The 13,130-nt window shown below is 39.5% G+C and overlaps 1 protein-coding gene across 2 annotated transcripts in view; it reads right to left on the bottom strand.

Annotated features, from left to right (window-relative positions):
* LOC117560486 (carboxyl-terminal PDZ ligand of neuronal nitric oxide synthase protein-like) overlaps positions 1-13,130 on the bottom strand; it is a 263,608-nt gene that overhangs the window by 158,896 nt on the left and 91,582 nt on the right. For both annotated transcript variants that reach the window (XM_034237337.1, XM_034237338.1), the window contains exon 4: positions 11,740-11,798. In XM_034237337.1, coding sequence (XP_034093228.1) covers positions 11,740-11,798 — 59 coding nt within the window. The remainder of the gene's footprint in view (positions 1-11,739; positions 11,799-13,130) is intronic.

Genomic DNA, 13,130 nt, shown 5'->3' with positions numbered 1-13,130 from the left:
ATTAAAAGAAAAAATACATGGATAAAAGTTACAGTGCAGTCTAAAATATGAATAGTTCAATTAAAAGCAGCGGCAAAAAGAAAAGTCTTTAGTCTGGATTTAAAAGTAGTCAGAGTTGCAGCGGACTGGCAGGTTTCTGGGAGTTTGTTCCAGATATTTGGAGCATAATAACTGAACGCTGCTTTATCATGTTTAGTTCTGACTCTGGGGACAGAAAGCTGACCAGTCCCTGAATACCTGAGAGATCTGGATGGTTCATAATTTAGCAGGAGGTCAGAAATGTATTTTGGGCCTAAACCATTCAGTGCTTTATAAACCAGCAGCAGTATTTTGAAATCTGTTCTTTGACACACAGGAAGCCAGTGTAAAGACTTCAGAACAGGAGTGATGTGATCCACTTTCTGAGTGTTAGTGAGGACTCGAGCAGCGGCGTTCTGAATTAGCTGCAGCTTTCTAATAGATTTCTTAGTGAGACCTGTGAAGACACCATTGCAGTAGTCGAGTCTACTGAAGATAAAAGCATGGACAAGTTTTTCCAGATCCTGCTGTGACATTAGTCTTTTAATGCTAGATATATTCTTTAGGTGATAGTAGGCTGATTTAGTAACTGTTTTAATGTGACTGTTGAAACTCAGGTCAGAGTCCATGACTACACCTAGATTTCTGGCTTTATCTGTTGTTTTGAACATTGCAGACTGAAGCTCAGTGCTAACTTTTAAACGTTCTGCCTTGGCTCCAAAAACCATTACCTCAGTTTTATCTTTGTTTAATTGGAGAAAGTTCTGACACATCCAGTCATTGATTTGTTCAATGCACTTACTCAGTGTTTGAATTGGAGCATAGTCTCCTGGTGAAATTGTTACGTACATTTGTGTGTCATCTGCATAGCTATGGTAACTTATTTTGTTGTTCTTCATTATCTGAGCCAGTGGTAGCATGTAGACGTTAAAGAGAAGAGGCCCCAAGATGGAGCCTTGAGGTACCCCACATGTCATATTTATCAACTCAGATGTGTATTTACCTATAGAAACAAAGTTGTTTCTGTCCTTTAAGTAGGATTCAAACCAATTCAGAACTGTTTCCGAAAGTCCCACCCAGTTCTCCAGTCGGTCTAGTAATATGTTGTGGTCAACAGTGTCAAACGCAGCACTGAGATCTAATAATACTAACACTGAAGTTCTGCCACTGTCTGTGTTTAAGTGGATGTCATTGAAGACCTTTACAAGAGCAGTCTCAGTGCTGTGGTTTGGACGAAAGCCTGACTGGAACACATCAAAACAGTTGTTTAAATGCAAGAAATTACTCAACTGTTGAAAAACAACTTTTTCAATGATTTTACCTAGAAATGGGAGGTTTGATATGGGCCTGTAATTGTTCATTACTGAAGCATCTAGATTATTCTTGCAGACTTCCTTATATGAAAAGCAAACTGTCTAGACTCATCATGTACAGTAACCCCCCACTCTCCTGTACTCAAAGCAAATATAAAATACCAAAAGTCCATATCATACAAACTGATGCCACTGCATGTGACCAAAAAATAAAAAAATGTAAAAAATTAAAAATAAAATATGGATCTTTCATACATCAATATTAGTTGAAGTCAATTAGTCAACAGCTCTAACCAAACACAGACTACTGATTATATCTAGAAGGGCACTGGATGATGGAGCAGACCTCGACTAATGCTGTCTCCACTGGTGACAAATATTCTGTGTATTCGCCCCGGGATTCAGATCTTGTTCAACATTTAAGGAGTTCTTCCTTCCACCATCTTTCATGAAAATCTGGCCTGTGGTTTTTCCGTAATTCTGTTCCCAAAAAGTCAAACAAACTAAAGAATCAAAACAAAAACATAACCTCTTTGGGAGAAGTACAGGTAATAATAAGAAGAAGACCATACCACTCTTCACCTATAGAACCTGTGGAATAAGCTTGCATGCAACATACAGTACAACGTTAATAAATGATATGATGTGAGATATTTAGTACTCAGAACATGTGCTGTTGTTCTACCCCTCCAAGGTCTTTATGCTCCCAGCCTTCCAGCAATGAAATTGTGGGTGGCCACAAGTGAGTGCAAGTGTGCACACTATGTGGACTTTAGAGATAATAAAGATTTTGTGTGACTTTTTAAAATTGGATGTTTGCCTTGTGTGTATGTGGATGTTGTGTTAGCCTATAACATTGCGAGCACGGATGAAAAAAAAGTGTTCTGGCTGCCAGTTCGATGCGTGTGGGTGGGTTTATGCGCCTGATCCGTGGGATTCTGATACACTCCTGACCGAGTTGGTCTGCTGCTTTTGCCCCGAGGCTGCGGCTCTCTGGCAGGTGGAATCTCAAATACACACATATATGCCCACACCTTGTATGTGTGTGTTAGGCAGAAAGATCTACAACTGAACATATTAAGTGAAAACATGGAAGGGACTACAACTTTTCTTCCCTGGCTGAATATTTCCACCCACCTCAACTGCTGTAATGCCGATGCACAGTGTTTAGAGCATTACTTACAGCAGGGACCAACACTCCTTAGTAATGATTGATGTTATTGTTAAGGGAAAGTGAGCATTGCATTAACTGGTTTGTATGGAGACACATGAGAAAGCTGCACACTCATAACTCTGAAGTGTTCATTTATTTTAACTTATGATATAGGAAAAGTCTCACTTGCAGTGCCTCAATACTTCATCACTGAACTATCATCTTAATACATGGGTTTTACTTTGCTTTGACAGTGTGATATCCAGGCTTATAGATGACACAAAAGTCACTAAAACAAGGATTTTACAGTTAAAATGGGAGCTTGCAAGAGTAACGATTGTTTTCTACTGGACTGGTAGCATGAATGGAATCACTATCCCTTTGGCATGGACATGGGAACTTGTTACAAACCTTAGCGCTTGATAGAGTATTGAAGGAATTTGTAATTGCCTGAATTAATTGAACTTGTATCAAGACTCCAACAGACTTATTGGCCCTTGATAGCAGCTACACAGATTCACTGACAACTTCAGTTCAGATTAAAGTGGCAGAAAAAGTCACATCACTGCATTGATGATTTGAATGTGACGGACAAAATAACTACTCACTGAGCAATATTCATTATGTGCACTGTGATAAAGGAAATCAAATATTTGTCAAAACCTGATTTAAAGATCTGTATCTGATATTGGTTCATCTGATGACTCGTGACCACACTATGTTTCTGTAGATGTGCAGATGAATATTGAGAAACAGATGGTAAACGAAGCCAAGGTGACATTCCCTACCATGGAAAATTGGATTTGATCTCTGAAGCGATTTATGGCCGCATGAACCTTTTCTGCAGCAGATTTGGTCTTAAATTGCTGAAGATCATTTTGCTCACTCTAATGGAAAATATACAAAAATAACAGTACATGGGGGTGTATTCAATCACCCGGTGCAGCGTGTCACTATTTAAATGAGAGTCGGGCTTTAACTCTGTTAAAAAAAATCATTTTCCAGGACATTTCCAATGACAGTAATGTTCCTTATTGTAGCCTAATTAAAAAAAAAGTAGGAGACACTTCAGACATTATGGGCCATTAGGGCGGCCGCATAATCCCGAAACAGGTGCAGTTCATATGAACGTGCCAAAGACGTGCATGAACATACATCTGAGTACTTTATAATATTAGCATATTAAACTACAATTTCTTACTGCAGCATTCCTGACCTCTCAGCAAATGTCATGAAAAAAAGGTTTGAATACATTTGTGAGCTACTACTGCATTAGTAGAGACCTCTTGAGCGCAAGGTACAGTTAAAAATAGTTCCGTAAATGATGGCCAATCAAATGTTCTTTTGACCATAATACAAGCTGACTGTGAGAAGTGTTTGATTGAGTATTAAGTTGTTGCAAATTGCTGTAATTGTGTACAACTATGTTTACTCATGGGTTGCAAGTGGCGGAAAATTACCTAACTTGCCAGTACATTCAAGATGGTCGATTAAAAGAAAAGGTTTTTCTTTCGCGAAAATAGCACCATGATTTTTTTTAATGTGAAGCTGGTTGGAAAAAGCATATCCACCAGTGGAGCAGAAACTATTGGGAACCACAGATTTAGAGCACAGTTTTTTTATATTGACCACGATGTCTGAAAGTAAGCCCTTTTTCACCTCTCACTGCACAAGCTTGAGTTATCACAGGGTCAACACCATGATCAACAACAGTTCCACTCTTTAGAAGTGACGCGAGTACTAAGATTGGCAGTTGTTTGATGGCAGTAACAGCTGTAAGCATTTGATTCCAGCTCTTCTTGTGCTGTTTGTCACTTTAAGAAGAGGGACACAAGTTTGCAACGTGACTACATGGCCGTTTGAAAGCCACTGCAATTCTCTCCATCAGCATCATCTTAGAATTGTTTTCTTGTAGTAGTCAGATGGGAACGGAATAGTAACATCCTGTAAAGCTACAGCAGCAGTAGACCTGTCTCCTCTGATTCTGATTTTATATTTTTGGAGCAGTGGTGCTAACAGTCAACATGTACAATTCTGTATTATTTACTTTTATAATGTACAAGAGGCTTGTTTTATAGAACTGTACATACATCATTCAAGTACCGGTATGTGCACACTGTGTGGAGCGTCTGTGTGTACATGATTCTGAGAAGCACTTATTGGATGTTATCACGCATATGTTAATATTTGCACATAGGGTTTTAGACCCTCAGAGTGAAGATATTATGTTGGCTGTATGTCAATTTAGAATCTTTTATCTGCTGTTTGTTAAAGGCTCACAGTGAAAGACAGAAAATGAATTATTTGTGCAACCAACAAACTCTCTGAAAACCAGCTTGTGGGCATTTTTAGGTATGTTCTACTGACTACAAGGGCAAACAAGATACATTTCTAACAGCATTAAACAAAACAAATTGACAGAAATTCATGAATCTTTGAGGAAGGTGTAGCTTGGTCTAAGGAATAACCAATTACTTTTTTAATTAACATGGTGTATGAATAAAATATTTCACATTGCGAAATAGGGGCATTTGTGCTGCATTCATGTTTTTGGAGAACATTTGAAAGCCCACTGAAGCGGGAACAACAACTTGTAAAGAGCAATGTGTTGTTATAACTCTTTGAGCAATAAAATACAACACATCTTCTTCAAATTGTCTATGTAGTTTCCAAATTAGATCTTAAAGCTCACATAAGGTAGTGGGATGTATGGCTTCCTTATTTTGGAAATGGGACCATCCATGAAGCTTGCTAATGCGAGTGCAATTCTAATGTATTGTCTAATGCAGCGTTTTTCAAAGTGTGAGGCGCGCCTCCCTGGGGGGTCGCCAGAGAGCTTCAGGAGAGGCGCAGCGTGAGAAAAAAAATAACGCTGTCTGTGGAAACCGAGTTCCCCCACCTCGCCAAAAAGGCTGTACAAGTGCTCATTCCCTTCACCTATACCCAGGGCAGACTGGCCATCTGTGTGTTCTGGAGAATCACAGAACGGCCGGCTCGGTTCGCTGACGGCTGGCACCGCCCTTTATTTTTTATGTAATATAAAATATAAAACCATTGACTAGCGTGCTCTACCAATTTGTGTGGGCTGGGCTGGGTGAGATTCCAGGGCTGATTTTTAGTCCCAGTCCGACCCTGCCTCCACCTACAGCGCGGGTTTTCCGCATTGACTTTGATCAAAAGCAAGTACCGGTCAAGGCTGCAGCCAGAGGATGATCTATTCCTGTCTACATTGCATCCCCGTATCATCTGCCTGTGCGCATCAAAGACGCAGACTCATTGTTCCCACTAAAGTAGGGGTGAGTGTAATAAGGAGGCAAAGATGACATTCAGTGTTTTGCCGGGAGCAATTTATCCACGATGTTGAAAATGTAAAAAAAAAAAAACATAAAGATAATATGGTTTTAAAAAGTTATTGTTTAATGTTTTAAGGAGGTGACGCTACTCAGCCAATCAAAACGGTGCAGTCAGTGAGTCAGCACGATATATTCAAACACACACAGAGACGAGACAAGAAGAGAGAAACAGCAGTGAGTAATTTCAAATGGCGTGCTCAAAAAGGAGAAAGGTAGACAGCGAAAACAGAGCATTTAATGACATTTTCTCTTACTGGACCTCTTTGAAATGCAATTGAATACCCCTGCATTATAACAACAACAACAACAATAATAATAATAATAATAATAATAATAGCAATAATAATTGGGAGGGGGGGAGCGCGGCTGTTCTTATGTTCTCTGAGGGGAGGCTCACCTTCCCACACATTGAAAACCCCTGGTCTAATTTATTTGTTTGTTCATTTGTTGTGACTGTGTTCCTCTGTGAGCACAAGATATTATACTGTAATTGCCCATTGGTGGAAATAATACAGTTGAATGTAATTTAAATGTCAATGGGCTAAATCAAATAAAAAATGTGTGAAATAAATTATAAATGACTGAAATACTGTATCACCACCAGTGTCCTCAGACATTTACAAGAAATGTGTAAATGTGACCCCTGCCAGCGCTGATGCATGTGAGGAGGGTGGACAGCCTCAGTGGCAGTGAGCCAGTGGCTCCAGCTAGAAAGCAGCTGAAGATGAAAAGTAATGCACAGAAGAAATGCAAAGCGCTCAGCTAAATCCTCCCCAATGATTTAGAAATGTAGCATCCAGCCACTGTGAATCTCAAAAAGCCACACAGGGGCATTTAAAAACAGTTTGATGAGCACTTTCCCTCCCTGCCTTTCAAAAAGAAAGATGTGAATATGTATCGCTATATCTTATGGAGGGCATTCATTCAAGCATGTCATCAAAGGGTTACATTCACACCGTATTTTCACACAGGGATTTTCAGTGGCCTAAGGAAGGCTTCTAATTTACACTTTAATGATAGGAGGCTGACACAAATGCTAAACATTTCCTACATTTACAGGCTAATCTCTCTTATCCTTAAGGACTAGACAGCACACTGCATGGAGTCACTTTTAAAATTAAAATTGGATTCACGATGCTCACGCTGAGAGATATCACCTTAACTTCTTGCATATTGATAACAAATTAACATGACTTTGAAAGTAGCCAAGGACATTGGACTGTCCCAACAGTTTGGTTCTGCAGTGGCCTGTGGGAAACATAACATGTATTCATATCAGAATGTGGCCGATTATTAATTGAATGTTATCAGTCAAGGCCACTGACTGATTATAGAACAAGGTCAAATGACTGAATGCTACTTTTATCAGGCATGACTGAGGGTATTACACAGAGGTGGGACACAACAGAATTAACACCTGCTTCTGGTGCAAGTGGGTATTGAGACTGTATTGGAATGGGGCCAGGATATACCCCTCTGCTGCAGTTCAGCAAGGAAAGACTAATTACTCTCCCAGGATACATATTGCATGAATATGTTATAATAAAACAGATTGGACCTATCCTTTAAATGACATGCATTATTATTGTGTTGATTGATATAGATTACACATATCTCAATGCATGTTTATGGTGTTTCAAATATGGCTGACAGCCGGTTCTCTTTGGTTTACAGTTGTGGCTTTCGAGAATTGGACTTGAATTCTTAGGTGATTGTTGTATACTAACTGTAAGTTAGCATACTGTATAGAGCAAACTAGCTAGCAAAAAGTAATCCATTCCAAGTTAAAGTTCTGCTAATGGCCGACTGACAGCCGAATGCCTCCCAGACACCAGCAGTCTTTAACCTTCTAGTGGTTTTCAGATTCACAAAATGTAACTGGCTGAACAAGTGGAGTCAGAATCAACAAGCAACTTTGATCAATGTTAAAGATGATGCTCTAGGAAGGGCTTGACTGACAGAGGAAACCATGATTCCATTGCAAAGCAGCAAAAATAAAGTGTTATGTTTGTACAAGGGCAACTTTATAGACAGGGGTGCACATAACTTTTTTGCCCTGGTTCTCAAAGGAGCACCTGGAGATGTTGCTTGGTGCTCATCCTTAAAATGAAATCAACCGTAACTTTTGAGGGGGTCTGGACTTTATTTGCCAGACACACGGCACTGAACACACATGCAGAGGTGAACACAGAACACACATGCAGAGGTGAACACAGAACACACATGCAGAGGTGAACACAAGACAACATTAGCACGACCAGTAATCCTACAAGCTGTCATCACTACCCTCCTGACTGTTCTCCTCACTGTCTTCCTCTCTGTCAGACATGATAACTGATGATGTAGGCCTACTTCTTTCTCTCTGGTTGAGTCTGTGATTAGCTGCTGGCATCCACAAGTCAACAGCTGGGTTTGGGTCGAAAGTCTCTGTTGTCATCTTAGACAAGTGGATGTAATCAAATAAGTATGTGAACATAACCAATAACCTACCATAGCCAATAACAAATGAATGTAACTTATTTTATTTGTGTTGTTCATTCATATCTTATTTTACCTTAACATTTATTTATTTATGCATTTTTTTTTTATCTCTCCAGTTTTAAAGGATATGTTTGGTTACTGTCCTATAGTATACATTGGAATGATTTAAAACCTGTTTATCCCAATAATTACAAAGGAGTGCCTTGGAAATATGTGTTGACATAAATTGTGACCAAACCGTTTGAACTTAGACTAAAGTGAACAATCTAAACACTCAAGAGTCCTTACCTCACTGAGCTGTAGTATCAGCCTCTCAGTCTGACTGGAGAGGACTCTCCCTCCACATCATTGTAGAAACATCTTCTTCTTATCTCCGTTAGAGCAGCTAGCACGGCACCAGATTCTAATAACAACAGCGCTGGTACCGGTGCACCCTCCCTCTCTCCCTCTCATTTTGGCTGTGAGCTCAGAGCTGCGGGCGCCAGATAAGCCAACATCCCCCATTTTCATCACTTACAGCGCCCAGCGTACAGGGCAAATGAAACATGTAACCGGGGTAAAAAGGGTGTTACATTTACTTAATTATGAATATTGTTACATCAAGGCCGAAAATTAGGATGAGCCCCAACGGTCAAAAATGTTTTTTTCCCTCCCAGAACTGCCAGCTCAGCACCTCCCCAGGTCTGGCGCCCTAGGCGAACATCTAGCCAGCGCTACGGGCCGGCCCTGAGTTCATATCATGGTTCATATGCAACTCGCAAATATCTTTCTCTCTCTCTCTCTTCTCTCTCTCTCATCTATCCTCTATTTTCTCTTTTCCCTTCTCTCTCTCCCTCTCTCAATGTTGGTACGAAAATGCGCTTTGTTTCAAATGACCTGGTGCTCTTTTTTTGGCGGAGGTGCGCATGCGCACCTGCGCACCAGTTATGTGCAGCCCTGTTTATAGACTTTATCACAATTTTAAGGAAAACAGATTTGATGTTTCCATATTTGTCAATACGACATAATTTTTGATCGAAAATGGTGGCAACTTTTTTGAGATTTGGTGGGACAACATAACAATTAACACTACTTAATTGATCAATAAAAATGTAAACATAATCAAACCTAATGTCAGCTAACATCAAAATAGTATATACTTGCAAGTAAAGAGGGTAGAGGTACCATTTCACACAGAAAATATAAATATGTAAGAGATTACACTGTTTAAAACATCATTTTATACAAAGTTAAACAGAAAGATGAGATGTCAAGACGGATCTGTCAGACTCGACTCAGCTCAGCAGATGACAGTGACTGATTGATCTTCCTGCGGGGTAACTTTGTGACTGCATTGTCAGATAAGTGTGCACAACGCTCAGAAGAGCGGGCCAAGCTGAGACATATCCCACCAAACCAAATATTTCCAAATTTCAAAGCTCAGAGATGCTTACGAAACAGCGTGGCAAAATCCATCTTTCTGACAGAATCATTTCCAAAGCCCAAACCTTCAACGGGGCTCCTGGATGCACTTCTGAGTGCTGCCCGCCTGGGAGTAAGCGTGTTAATGTGAGTGTGTGAAAGGTATCGAGAATAAGAGGATAAAGTGTGAGTCATTCAATACAAAATATAAAATGTGTGTGTCGGTTGTTTCTGCTTTCTTTCAGATATTCCATAGAACAAGAGTGTTACTAACTAATTTAGTCATGCACCCTTTACTGGTTTCACTACGCGTCTGTGTGCTGGCTTGTAAGAGTTTGTGCTAGCGTTTTGGTGTGTGTTAAGGAGAAGGTTACTGGTGTGGACCCCTCAAAGGGTTGTTCTCATCTCTCAACAAATATGTCTGAGGCACCAATTCAAACAAGTCGCCTCTCAGCACTGTGTGTGTGTGTGTGTGTCGTCTCCTAAAAAAACAGGCTGCGTGGTACAAGTTTGAATCCAAGGATTATACCCTGAGGCAAATTGACTGAATGAACTCGACCTTATGGTAACAATCCTGTGAGGTGGAACTGAGTGCAGGGAGGACACTCCAGATCTAACAAACGTACACTTGCTCTCTCATACTCACAAATCCCATCCCCATGAGGTTTCTCTATTGTTCATTCATTCCGTTATTCAGCACAAGCCTTGTCACTTATTCTGATCTTGCATATAAACTCTACTGATGGACCCACAGGGGCATCACACAAGACTTTTATGACCAACGTTAAAAGTTATGTTACATTTTTCAGTGAAGTCAGCCATATTGTTGGCACTTGTAGCCAGCCTTCAGTTAATAGTTGTTGAACAGGTTCACAAAGAACAACATTTTCCATATTGGGTTGATACTTTTTTTCAAGTAAACATCCATTTGGATAAAGATAATACAAGAGATGTTCTGATATTTCAAATAATAATTGAGGAAGGTTTAAAAAAAAAAAAAAAAACAAGTTGACAAAACTTGGTTGTAACCAGTTAGCAACCAAGCTACCATTGCTAGTTTGTCATCCAGCCACATAAATAGAGAACTGATGGAGATCTCAAGAAACTTTGTACAAAGATATCTACATTCCTCACTAGGCTTATAAGATATTCTTAAGAAACAGGTACCTAAATGAGTGAGCCAGAACTATTGAGAAGACCATGGACTTTCTACTGCCAAATGACGGCTGGGTAATGAAGCGACCACCAAGCCAACCATGCAAATGGAGGAAGGGTGGGGTTACAGAGCTTTGAAACTATTCGGAGCCATTGAGGTGCTTCAGCATGAAACCTTTCTTGCAGTTGTAAAATGTTGATGAATTAAAACACACATCTTGACACGTTCAAGAGAAGTTGAGGATAGGATCAACTTGTATGGGGTTTTTGATTGTTCAACTAATGAACAGTGGAGATGATAATGAAGTATGAAAACATAACATTTTGTGTCACTATTGGAAAGGTAACAATAGCACTTTTACATGTAAGGAGATGTATCATCATAATTGGTTTGCTCATTTATTACATGCATTATTAATATGCAGAAAATCCTTCATTGAAGTTTCTGCTAAATAGATTATTCTCAAAGTGCCATATTAAAAATAAATTAACTGTTCGGCAGAGTCATAGACTCCATCTCTGACTCCAAATGTCTGTAATGAATGTCTCTGATATGTTTATGCAGCATTTTCTTTATAACATCTTCTTGCTGTCCTGTCCTTGAGTCAGTCAAATGTTTCATTAACAAACTACAATTTCATTATTTCTCCAAAATGTCAACGCTTGCACTGACAGGGACAAAGGATTCTTATCTTCTGAGACACAACACTAAATTTAGTCAAGTTTGGATTAAAACGTGTTTGGAAAGAAGCCCAATGAGCCATGAGGACCAAAGTTCATAAAATAAAAAAATAAAAAATAGTATTTCTTTATGGGGAAGAAATATGACATTTTATATTTAAAATAAACCTTGTGGTCTGCTTACCTGTAAATGGGATCCTGCATCACCATCATCTTGCTCTCATCCCACGTCCACTCCTTCCTCTGTGGAAACAGAAACAAAACAGTAAGTTCAAACCAAATTTAAGATTTTAAATAAGACTGAAGTAAGGGAACTTAATCTGTTAGATGAACATTAAACCAAAAACTGTAAATTATTTACGCCCATTGTCTTAAAATCCCAAGTGAACTGTATACAATAATATCTATGTGTGTAGAATGTAGATAACATAACATTCATTTTTAGTTCTACTTTGATCCGGCCATCGGTTTCAATTTACCTTCCGGTTTAATGCCATGATCAAAATGTCAACACATTATTATTACACAATTATTCATATTGATTTCTATCTCCACAGTGCTTTGTTGACTCAATCAGTCAATCACTCCTATCTCTGGTCTTTCTTCGCCTCCGAGGCTCTCAGAGATGTAAATAGATTGCTGATCATCACTCTTGACATTTCCGCTTTCGGGCCAGCAAGACAAATGGGACGAGAAAACGGTCGAAGGCAAAACATCCTTCTATCGAGCGGCCTTTCATTCAAGACCGCCGCTTAATTTGACACTGAACCTTCGATGATGGCTTTAATATGTACCTCATCAGCCAATACAAGACAGAAGGGACATTTGTATAAACACTTCCTTCCCATTATCTCTCTCTTGAGAAATTCCCATTTCAATCTTTACTTTAATTATATCATCAATGTTTTTCAACAAAACTCCCTAAACATTTGGTATTTCACCAGGTTGGCATGGTTTTGCAGGACATAGCCTATTTGACTGTCAGTTTGTGCTCTGAGTACAGATGAATGACCAGTGGCGAACCGTGTCTATCACAACTGGACCTTCTGTAGACACCGACGTTGGGAGTAACGCGTTACAAAGTAACACGTTACTGTAACGCCGGTATTTTGGGTAGTAACTAGTACTCTAACGCATTAGTTTTTAAATGCAGTAACTCAGTTACCGTTACTACATGGTGCGTTACTCCGTTAGTTTTTTATATATAGTTAACAGCCAGGTGAACAGAGATGAGAACTGTACTTAAGTACAGTACTTGAGTAAATGTACTTAGATACTTCCTGTGTCACATGCGGAGACGCGCTGTGGGCGTGTTTATGTTGTTTACTAACAAGACTATCATGGCGGCGGCGGAGCTCAAGTCTAGTTTCTCCACCTAGAGATATTCTCACTATTTCACTTTTGTCGAGCACAAAGAAAATAACGTTTTAGTTACATGTAAGTTGTGTCCTGGCGGGTCAAAGATCCTATCTACTGCCCAAACCAGTAATTCAAATATCTTAAAACATCTGCAAAAACAACATGCTGGGACGAAGCTAGTAGCTAAGACCACAGAGACTCAGCCGACGCCATTCC

The sequence above is a fragment of the Gymnodraco acuticeps genome, unplaced genomic scaffold (genome assembly GCF_902827175.1).
Source record: "Gymnodraco acuticeps unplaced genomic scaffold, fGymAcu1.1, whole genome shotgun sequence".
NCBI classification, from domain to species: domain Eukaryota; kingdom Metazoa; phylum Chordata; class Actinopteri; order Perciformes; family Bathydraconidae; genus Gymnodraco; species Gymnodraco acuticeps.
Note: the sequence above shows the minus strand (reverse complement) of the source record. Positions and strands in the feature narration are given on the sequence as shown.